At 40.5% G+C, this 11,653-nt stretch overlaps 1 protein-coding gene across 3 annotated transcripts; it reads left to right on the forward strand.

Moving 5' to 3' along the window:
- Positions 1-360: 360 nt before the first annotated feature.
- Positions 361-10,547, forward strand: HAUS4 (HAUS augmin like complex subunit 4). Of its 3 annotated transcripts, none has more exons than XM_077127204.1 (10): positions 524-646; positions 2,418-2,494; positions 3,686-3,828; positions 3,919-4,050; positions 5,109-5,243; positions 6,617-6,713; positions 9,115-9,260; positions 9,402-9,532; positions 9,876-9,944; positions 10,087-10,547. In XM_077127204.1, exons 2-10 carry the CDS (start codon positions 2,440-2,442, stop codon positions 10,268-10,270), a joined length of 1,092 nt encoding a protein of 363 aa, XP_076983319.1. In that variant the 5' UTR covers positions 524-646; positions 2,418-2,439; the 3' UTR covers positions 10,271-10,547. The 3 variants fall into 3 exon arrangements, with proteins under 3 accessions (XP_076983317.1, XP_076983319.1, XP_076983318.1); XM_077127203.1 differs by having other exon boundaries at positions 540-654; XM_077127202.1 differs by lacking the exon at positions 2,418-2,494 and having other exon boundaries at positions 361-646.
- Positions 10,548-11,653: the final 1,106 nt, after the last annotated feature.

An 11,653-nucleotide genomic window follows, 5' to 3' on the forward strand; every position in this document is an offset into this window, starting at 1 on the left:
GTGTCGCCCACTCCTTCAGATGCGCCATTCGCGACCCTGAGCAAGTCTTTACCGCTATGCGCCTCAGTTTTCCACCCCCGTCCTCTGTAAAATGGGTCTGACAGTGACTTCATGGTAGGACATAGCAAAAACTAAAATGAAGGCAAGCAAAACTCTCGGCATACTGCCTGACTCATCTTAGGTCTTCAATCAATGTCAGCTATTATTATTACCATTTCCTCAACATTTACTTTTGAGGTGAAGCACCCACGAGAAAAGGCCAAAAAGCCATCCCGAAACCACCGGCTTTCCCGGCCCGGGCGCCGGCACCCCGGAACGCCGACCGTTGGGCCCCGCGGGCAAGCACCCGGCGGGGGCGGGGCCAACCAGGGGGTGGGGTCCTTCGTTCCCGCCTCAATGTTGGCCCCGCCCCCCGTCTCTCCCACACGACCTCTCGCGCTCTTCCGGCGTTTTCCCCTTCCCTGGCCTCTCCCCACGGTGCTCCCAGGCCTCGGTTCCCTCAGCGCCTGCACCGGGCCGGGAGTGAGGGGGTCCGGAGTGAGAGTTTCCGGAGCCCCGGCGCGGGCGGGGTCCCCGGGTGTGGACGCCGCGGGCCGACCGGCCCCAGCCTCCTCCGCACTGCCTCGGGAACTTCAGCTGCCACTTGGTGTGCAGGTTTGCTTCAGAGGGTCGGTGGTGGCGCTGCGGGGAGGAGCAGCGCTGGGAGGGTCAATCCGGCCAGCCCCCGGCCTTCGGCCGCAGTTGCCACCCTCGCCCTTGGGAATCCTTGGCCTCCCAGACTGAAGGGAAGTCGGCGCCGGAGAGCCCGCTCCGCATTTTGATTCATCTCGGGCCCTATAAGGGTCACATCTTGTGAAAATACCTGTAAAATCAATTTAACGTTTAGTGCAGCGTGTAAAGACAGCTCTAAGAATTTAAAAGACGCCTGAGTCAGAGCATTTAAATGCTTGGGTCCCTATAGCAGCGTTTTAACACGTCTGAGTGCAGAGGGTGGAGGCTCGAGCCTGATTGCCGCCACTGTCCACGCCTTGTAACATTTTGAAAGGGTAAAGAAGAGCACCCTACAAAAAACGAAGTGGGCAGTTCCCCTAGGAGGGAAGAAGAGCTGACATTTAAAATATTTTGGTTAGTCCTCATTTCCCTGTGCGAGATTTACCTACAAAACTTGTTTTCAGGCTTAGATCAATGATAAACAGAACTGTTAAAACACCGTGCTTAACTAAGTAGTGGCTTTTGTTGACATGTCGATTGTGCTATTAATTCTCAATGTCTCATGCAAGGCAGGCATCGTTATCTCAGTTTTGCAGGTGGGAAAAAGTTTGGCACATTAAAGCATTTCTCTTAAATTCACACAATGACCGAGCTGCAAATTAAGTCTAGCATTTTGACTCCTCAGTTGCGTCCCCCACTAGACCATGTCACAAAACAAATGAGTAGTTTACTTTGATGTCACTCATAAAACGAGGGAGTAAACCAAATGCTCTGTGAACATGAAGTGTTAAATTGTAATAACCTTCAATGTCTGTTCTGCTTTGGGAGGTTCCATTGTCCTTTGGAGTTTGATACCTTGCAGAAACGAGGAGGGGGTGGAGCAAAGAAAGAAAATAACATCAAGGGAAAAATTTTGTGTCCTGAGTCCACACTGCCCATCTTTACTGCTTCTCTGTCTTGATGTCATTCTTTGCAGTGTACTCAGCATTCTGGCAAAACACTGACAGCTCAGATCCCGGTTTCAGCCATATTAACTACACCTTTGAGTTACTCTGGGTGTACTGACTTCGCTGTCAATCTTGTCGTGCTCTTTCCTCTAGGTGCTCTTTACTAATGCAGTTATGTGAAAAACGGTTGTTGTTTAAGTGTGGAATGATTTGTCACTTCTGGAGGGTGCTTCTAGAGTTAATGATCAAACACTACCAGCAGATCTTAGATGAAAGGACAAGTTAAAGAAGCACAAAAGACTGTTGTGGAATTTGAGGTTTAGCTGAGTTATTTGACTGGGAGAGAAGGCATGCTTTTATTTTTTTCCTTCCTCAGTCCAGTCATAACTGGAAAATAGCAGCTCAGTTTTAACTTAGATGTAATAGGGGAGGAGGGAAGGAGTTTTCCTGTTAAGATTCTAGTGCATTGGAAGGCTGTGTTTCCGAAGGAGGATCCTTTTCAGAAAGCTTGGAACTGGTGGACACATTTATGTGCTTGGAATGCAAAATTTAAGAAAATGAATGCAAAATGTTTCAGTACTTATAAGTCTAAGTTTGTCCATAAAACCTGTATAAGAGCTTGGAACCCAAGATGTATGAGATAACTCCTGAGGTTGTTCTCCAGCTTGTGGATAATGGAGATTCAAGTCCAGTGTAGTTTCCTTTGGAGCTGCCAGCCAATTGAGTCATCTTTTTGTTTTCTTTGACTCGGCTTCACAGATAAGGATCCCAAGAAAATCAAATGGCATCTGGGGATTTCTGCTCACCTGGAGGAGGGATGGAAATACTCCAAAAGGGTAAGGATAGTTATTTGCAAAAGGTTGGATGACTTATCCAGAGGGACCTTATCCAGGTTCTGGCCTTCTATAATAAAAAGATTTATAGTGTTCACCGGTATAGTTTCCTCTCATAGAAGCCTATGTTTCTGGAGAAACTAGAATAACAGGAAGATTCTTCAATACTCTCTTATTGGAAAACAGTTTGCATCGAATGCATCCATTCAGTATCTGCTTGTGTAGTGGATTAAAAAACTAAAGTGTGTTGGCAAGCAAATGGTACAGATAAAGGTGACAAGAAAATTCCTTGAAGGCTTCCTTTCTACCTATCTTGAATCTTTTCATGTCGTGTTCTCAAAATCTCTGATACATATCTTGAATTCTTTCTTTATTGCAAATCCTTTCTGTATCTTGACTCCTTCAGGAATGTGAATCTTCTATATTCTGACCATCCATATTGGATCCATCCATACCTTAGGGAACAAAAAAGAGGGATTTCTTATTCTCCAAAAGGATTTTGGGTATGATGGAATTTGAATGTTTGAAAATATATGAGTAAAACAAAAGATCCCAGCAGAGAGTGCACATAGGAAAAGAGATGGAAAGAAAGCGATGTGGACATCAGGAACAGTCAAAGGATCACAATTTCTTTTCCCTTTCTTCTCATGCATGGACTATGTTCTACTGCATTAATATGGGTTACTCAACTGTACTTATAATGATGAGAATTTGGTCAGTTCATGTTTTGCTTACTCTGACAGTATACCTTCTCTCAGTCTTGTTTCTGTGATTAGAAATCACATCCTTGGTTAGAACTTTACATTTCTCTTTTCTTCCTCAGAAACTCCATTTATTCTGTGTGAATGAGCTATTGTGGGTATTATGGTGGTCTCTCCTTAAGGGTCCCTATTTTCAATTCCATTTGTCTAATACTTTCCAACTGTGTTTCTATCTTCTAAGACCTTAGTTTTCTTAGAGTCATTCTATAATCCCTGATTAATATCTTTGTGTACAACATAAATGCTTGTTACTTTGAGTATTACCTCTGTTTGTTTATGGCTTTAAAAAAAAATCTGATTAGATTTAGAAATCTTCCAAGCTAAACACTTAGGGTTTTTTTGAGATGAGTATAAGTTAAGTGTTCTGCTCAATTATATAAAGAGCCCATATCCTCCTTTGCTTTTTCATTCCTGTGGGGGACATGCTATTAAGTGTGCGGCAAACAGCTTCCTCCTTGTAACCTGAATGAAGAGGACCTGTTACAGAACCCATACTTCAGTAAGCTGCTGCTGAGTCTTGTACAGCACGTGGATGAGAGTGGCTTAAGCCTCACCCTGGCAAAGGAGCAGGCTGAGGTAAGGGCCTTGGGAGAAGGGATGATAGAGGAAGCAGCAGTCCTCTCAAGAAAGCGAGGTTCCTACCTGGGATTTTTTTTTGTTTTCTAGGCATGGAAGGCAGTTCGACTGCATAAGACAGTATGGTTGAGGTCTGAGATTTTACAGCGGCTCATCCAAGAGCTGCTTGTAGAATACTATGTGAAGACCCAAGACACAGATTTAACTTCCGAGGATAAAAAGGTGAGCGGGCACATAAAAAGGAATGGAATTCTGACACGTACGACAACGTGGATAAATCTTGAAGACATTATATTGAGTAAAATGAGCCAGAGAAAAAAAGGATAAAAACTGTATGATTTCACTAATGTGAAATAATTAGAGTAAGAAAATTCATAGAGTCCGAAACTAGAATACAGGTTACTAGGGGGCAGGATTGGGGTAGGGAATGAGATGTTAATACTTAATTGGTACAGAATTTCTATTTGGGGTGATAAGAAAAATTTTGGTAGTGGATGATAGCGATAGTAGCACAACATTGTGAATGTAATTAACACCACTGAATTATATATTTGTATGTGCTTAAGAGGGGAAATTTTAGGTTATATATTTGTTACCAGAATAAAAATTAAAAAAAAACAAAGACCATAGGACTATATAACACAAAGAACCTTAACCTAAACCATGGATGTAGTTAATAATACGATTATAATGATATTCTTTTATGAATTTAAACAAAGGTACCATACTAATGCAAAATGTTAATAATGAGGAGGATGGGTACATGGCAGCTCTGTATTTTCTGTATCATTTTTCTATAAACCTACAACTTTTCTAATAAAAAAATACATATTTTTAAGGTGAGTCAGAAGAGATGAGGTAGAGGTTGGTCACCTGCTATAGGAAAGACCATGCCAACAGTGGCTTTGCTGATTATGAGATCTGGAGAAGAGGAGATTTGAGTAATGGGTTATCAAAAGAGAAATAGGGTTGTACAGGTAGTTCAGTGATAGAATGCTTGCCTGCCATGTGGGAGACCTGGCTTTGATCCCCAGCCCATGTACCTCGCCCCCCCCAAAAGAAAGAAGAAATGGACTGTAGTTATAGGGGGAATGGGCATGTTGTCAGAGATTTGAAAAGAAAAATTGAAGAGGAGGTGCTCACAGCTAAGGAATTACCTAAAAGAGATGACATGTTCGAGGACTTTGAAAAGGTATGAAGAACTGATTTGTGAGGATGGAGGAGATGGAATGGGAACAGTTTTATAGTAACCCCCTTTTTTTTTTTATTCTCTCTCTTAGTTTCATGAGACCCTTGAACAACGGCTACTTGTGACTGAACTGATGCAGTTCTTAGGTCCCAGCCAGGACGGAGAGATGCCTTCACTGTTAGGGCTCCAGAAAGCAGATCTGCTAGAGCTCATGCCACCCTCAGAGGTTGGGGGTGGGCAGATATTGGGACCAAAGAAGTGAAATGGCTTAATTTTCTCTGTATCTTTATTTATTGCTTTTGTAAGAATGAGAAATGTTCATGGTGGTCAATTTTTTTTTTTTTAATTAATTAACGGAAAAAAAGAAATTAACCCAACATTTAGAAATCATACCATTCTACAGTCAAATTTTTTTAATTTTATTTATTAATTAAAAAATTAAGAAACAAAATAAAACATACATAACATACATAATCAGTAATTCACAATAGGATCACTTAGTTGCATATTCATCATTTCTTAGAACATTTGCATTAATTCAGAAAAAGAAATAAAAGGACACTAGAGAAAGAAATAAAACGAACACAGGAAAGAAAAAAAAAAAAAAAGATTATACCTACCATACCCCTTACCCCTCGCTTTCATTGATCACTAGCATTTCAGACTAAATTTATTTTAGCATTTGTTCCCCCTATTTATTTTTATTCCATATGTTCTACTCCTTTGTTGACAAGGTAGATAAAAGGAGCATCAGACACAAGGTTTTCACAATCACACAGTCATGGTGGTCAAATTTGAATAAATAAGAAAAATGTTACACAGAAGAAAGCAAAAGCTCAAATCTTACATCTAGAATGAAATACAGGTAGTATTATATATAACCTGGCATAAATGGTACTATAGCCTTTGTGCTTGTTTAGAGAATATATTCTGTTTTCACTGCATGTTTTTTGGAGTTTTTTTCAAGTCAATGAATAAATGTAAATAAGATAATATCTCCTAAAGCACTTTTTTCACAGGTGTCAAAAAACACCTGTATCTGGTGTTCTTATATCATCAGTTTAAATCCCTACTAGTATTCCATTGTATGTATATAGTCTAATTGTCTAACCTTACTGATGGACATTAAAGTTATATAGCATTTTTTTGCTGTTGGAAACCACATGAATATGCTAGTTCATATATGCCTTTGGCCTGGTACGATTATCTTCCTATTGTTAGGGCTAGAAATGAAGTCACTGGGTCAGATGTTACATATATAACAACATATTGATATATATTGCCAAACTGCTCTCCAGAAAGGTGTTCCCAGGGCTTCTAGCTCTCCATGCTTCCATCAGTATGGCACTTGGGTGCATAGGCTAGGTATTGAATCCAAGTCTCCTGCATGGCACTGAACCCCCATGCACCCTATCAACATGACATCTTAACATTCATTTTAATCTTTGCTTATTTAATAGGTTAAAAATTAATTTCCCTGATGTCTCTTTATGTGTTACCTTTGGTTATTATTGAGGTTGTCATTGTCATGTATTCATTAGCTGGATCTTCCTAGTTCTGAGAGTCTATTTTTGTTTCTTTTTGCTTCTGTGGCTGTAGGATTTTATGTGGATGAGAGGTAGGCTCCAGCTAGAAGTGGAGGAACAGCTCAAGAAGAAGTGTTTCACCCTCCTTTGCTACCATGATCCCAGTTCAGGTGAGTGCTGGCTCTCTGTGTTCTGCTCACAGCTGGCCTTCAGGGGTCCCCGCCTGCTCTTTTAAGAGTAGTATATTTGTCCAGGGGTGAAAGTCTCCCTGGCAATGTGGGACATGACTCACAGGAATGAGCCTGGCCCTGGCACCATGGGACTGACAATGCCATCCTGACCAACAGGGGAAAAGAAATTTAACAAAACTTTCTCAGTGGCTGAGAGAGTTCAGATAGAGTCGAGAGGCTACTCTGGAGGTCATTCTTATGCTTCAGTTAGACATTGCTACACATCATAGTTTGCCAAACCCCAACCAAAACCATTCCTGCCAACCCTAAAGAACACCTAAGGCATTATATGAGATTCTACAAAGGTTCCATGTACTAGGATTACCTTCCAGAAATTTACAACCTCCAGATGGATTCCTAAACCAGATAAGTCCTGAAATCAAAGGGCCCAGCCTCTCCAGAACATCAACTAGTTCCATCCCATCCCATATTATCAACAGCCTCTTCTAACATAAAAAAGTTAGAATGGGCATAGCCCAAATGCCCCTAAAGAGTGGAGAAAGATCAAAAGGAGATGGTGGAGTTATACAGAGAAGGAAGAGTTTAACAAAGGAGAGTGATTGCTGAATCATTATATTGATACTTTTTTTAGTGTCCAGTGTCTTGGAGCAGCTAGTATAAACCTAAAATTGTGGAATGATAACCCATAACAAACTCTGAAATCTGTTCTACAACTATTTGTTGTGTATGCTTTGAAATTTATTGCTTTTTGTGCATATGTTATTTTTCACAAAAAAAAGAAAGAAAAAAGTTGATAAAAAAAGAACCTTGCTTAATTTAAATAAAATTTTTTCCTTAATTTAAGTTAAAAGATTTAGGACCTTTCAAAGTTTAAATAAAAAATTAATTTCAAATCATAATGGAAAAACTAATTTATAAGTAAGAAATTATTGTCTTTCAAACACCTAGACTTATTCTTCAAGGTGTACAATAAAATTAATCTGACACTTAGAAGACAAAACAGCTAAAGCTAAGTATTTAAGTATATTGTAAAAGGTTTTGTCTGATGCTAAATGTACCATGAATCTTCATACCTGAGAGAGAGTGTCTGAGAATGTTATTTCATAAATATTTCCTGGTGTTTTTCCTCTTTATTTTTCACAGCTACCTTTAAATAAAATTTTAAAAGGGAAAAAAAAGAGTAGGGTGTTTGAACTTCATTTTTGGGACAGAAGCTGGGAAGCATTGGATATGCTTATTTGTTTATCTCCCTGTATGGTAGAATAAAAGTAAGGAATTTTGTAAGAATTCTTTTTATTCAGCAAGGTTCCAAGCAGGAAGATTCTGAGCAGGGAAGGATTAGTTCTCTTTTCTCAGGAGGATTGGAAAGGCACATGGAAGGAAGTTCAAGCTCATAGGTTTCCCTCTTACCTTTATTTCTATGACTTAAGAATTAAGAGTAAAATCTGCCCCAACCAAAACCATTCCAACCAATCCTAAAGAACATCTACGGCAATATATGAGGTTCTACAAAGGTTCCATGCGCTAAGGTAACTTTCCAGAAACCTACAACCTCTAAATGGGTCCCTGGACCAGATAAGTCCTGAAACCTAAAGGGGCCAGCCTTTCCAGAATATCAGCTAGTTCCATCTCCCTACCCCATATTATTGACAGCCCTTCCGACTTGAAAAAGTTAGAATGGGCATAGCCCAAATACCTCTAAAAGAGTGGGAGAAAGATCAAAGGTGATGGTGGAATTATATAGAGAAGGTATGGTTTAACAGACAAGTCTGATTGCTGAATCATTAAATTGATACTTCTTGTAGTCTCCAGTATCTTAGAGGAGCTAAAAGTAAAAACCTAAAATTGTGGAATTATAACCCATACCAAACTCTGAAATCTGTTCTACAAGTAATTGTTGTGCTGTGCTTTGAAATTTATTGTTTGGTGTTTTTTTTTTTTGTATATATGATATTTTTCACAAAAAAAGAAAAAGTCAATTGTGATGATAAAACAAATATGTATTCCTTCTAGCCTCCAATGTTCTGGAGCAGCCAGAGGGAAAAATCTGAAATGATGGTATGGTAGCCCATAACAAAGGCTGGAATTTGTCCTATAACTATTGAAGAGTACTTTGAAAACTATTGCTTTTTTCTTTCTTTGCTTTGTATAAATGTTATATTATACAATTAAAAAAAGTTAAAAAAAGAATTAAGAATCAAATCTGGAATTAAAGGTGAGAGTAAAAAGAATTTAATTATGAAAAAAGGACTATTTTTAACAGGATCTGGAAAACTTAGAAGGCAGAGTTTGTAGGGCTAGGATAGGGACACTGAAAAATGGTCTTAGAAAGGCAATAGCAAAAGAATTTCCCTGTTCAATCCTCTGTCTCTTTGCCCAGATTCAGACAATGAAACCCTAAAGGCAGCAAAGGTATGGAAATTGGCAGAAATCCTGGCATGTGAAAAGCAGCAGTGCCAAGACAGCAAGAGCCAGCAGAAGGAGCAGATGGTGCTGCTGGAGAAGCAGAGGGCCACCTACTCCCAGGTTTGTCAGGGTAGTGGGACGGCCTCTCCTCCTTTACCCTGACCCAAGGGGCACCAGTGGGGATGCCAGGGATTTCCGATATGCCCCCCTTTCTCCTGTCTTTTATTTATACCCTCTTTCTCCTGCCCCTTGGGGGCTCAGGTGCTCCTCCGATGCCTTGCCTTGCTGCAGAGGCTTCTTCAGGAGCATCGGCTGAAGACTCAGTCTGAGCTTGACCGCATCAATGCCCAGTACCTGGAGATCAAGTGCAGTGCTATGATCCTTAAGTTGAGGTGAGCTAAGGGATTCTTTCTTCTATATCACCAAACTCCCCAACTCCTGGCCTTATTTCTCTTTTCTTTCCACCATGTCTGATATGTTGTAGGTATTCAGTAAATGTCACACAGAAATATTAGCCTTTAGGTTGCCCAAAAGATTTCTTCTTAAGTCTTTTATTTTAAAGCCTTCTGAAATAGGTGCTTTACTGTTAGATAAATGGCTCAGGAATTCAGAGTGACCTTGTTTATCCTGTCACTGCTTAACCCACTACTTTACCATGGGCAGGTACTATGTCACATCCTAGCTTTGCTGTGGTCAGAGATCTTCAGCTTGACATTTCTTTCTTCCCTCTGTTAGGATGGAGGAGCTAAAGATTTTGTCTGATACTTACACTGCTGAGAAAGTGGAAGTTCATCGTCTCATTAGGTGAGCGCTCCCAGAAGCCAAGTTCAGCTGTTCAGAGCTGAATCCCACATTGTCCAGACATGCTCATTTTAACACATTCTCATTATTGTATAATTTCTGGGGAACTGTATATTTATTGATCCTTCTGCGTCCGGGTTCTTAGGGACCGTCTGGAGGGCGCCATTCGCCTGCAAGAGCAAGACATGGAGAAGTCCCGCCAGGTACTAAGCACCTATGAGGTCCTCGGGGAGGAATTTGACAGGCTGGTAAAAGAGTACACTCAACTCAAGCAGGCAGCTGAGAACAAGCGCTGGGCCCTCCAGGAGTTCAACAAAGCCTACCGTTGAGCGCCGAAGGGCCAGGAAGCATGCCTTCCTCGTAGCCAGTGCCTCCTTCCCTTCCTGATTAAAGGACCACCAGTGGCCACCATCACTACAAGGGAGTATGGGGACATGGGCTTAAAACACTGCAGTTATTTGGACACTCTCCTGATTTCCTCCTCTACAGTGACTGGTCTCTTCTGGGAAATGTAGCAGATTTATATAATTGTATGTACAACTGTTTGTGAGCATCAGCCCTATATAGTATTTGATTATCTCCTGAATAAAGTTATATTATGTCTCAGGATCTTAGTCATTTTCCTTTAGGCAGAGATGGAAAAAGAACATCAAAGGCTGTGTGGGTAAGGAGGGGGATCTGAATGGATCCAAACAGAGGGTGATCTATTATGCTTACACAGAGTGGGAGGTAGTAGCACCAGCCTGCCCACATGGAGCATTAGAGGCTTCATTCTCAGAGATCACAGGTAGATTAAATGTGGGCTTGCTCCTGAAGAACCGTATCTCCAGAGGGTGCTAGGACTAAGGCAGGTAGGGAACTGTTCTGTCACTATGACTGTCAGTGGGGTGGTTATAATAAAGGAGCTGAGCATCCAGCTCTGTCACAGGAGAGGACATAAGCTGCATATGCTTGTGATTCCCTCTGATGTGACTGAAGGGTTACCTGTTTCTCTATCTGCAGAATCAAAGCGGAGGGTGGGGCGATTGCCCCAAGGAATGAGGTCCCAGGGTCTATTTAGGTTAGAACAAGGCAAGGTTCTGGCTGCTGTCGAAGAGAACAGAAGCAGAGGGTCTCTACCCTAATTTAGATGCGCCAATTTAGCTTCTCAAACCACATTTCCTGGAAGATTGTCTCAAGGCAGTCTTCTGCTGGGATCAAATAATCATAGCCTTGGATCGACTTACAGAAAAAAATTAAGGCCTTTGACTTAACTTTTAAATTTTTCTCCTTTTATTGTTGTTTACCACCATTTATCTATAAGCAAGCCTTAGCCCATACAAATTGAACAAATAGCAAATAGATTAATGGAAAAATTCAGAAACCATGAATATTGATTGGTTCTATAGTATTGTTTTTTCAGCTTTTTTGGGAGAAAGTTTTGAAACCTGTTGAAAGTTAGAAGAAGAGTACAGTGAACACCAGTATACTCTTAGCCTAGATTCTCTAACAATTGCTAACATTTTGCCTTTCACCCCTTCTCTTTATCCTACCCTCCCTCCCTCCTCACTCTTCACCCCTATCTCTCTCTCTTTCTATATATATATATATGGGGGCATACATACATACATATATATACAAATATATGTGTAAATATACACATGAAGATTTTTTCTGAAGAAAATTGAGGAAATTTGAATATGGACTAAATAATATGGCATTTTATGGCATTA

Source organism: Tamandua tetradactyla, chromosome 14, assembly GCF_023851605.1.
Source record: "Tamandua tetradactyla isolate mTamTet1 chromosome 14, mTamTet1.pri, whole genome shotgun sequence".
NCBI lineage: Eukaryota > Metazoa > Chordata > Mammalia > Pilosa > Myrmecophagidae > Tamandua > Tamandua tetradactyla.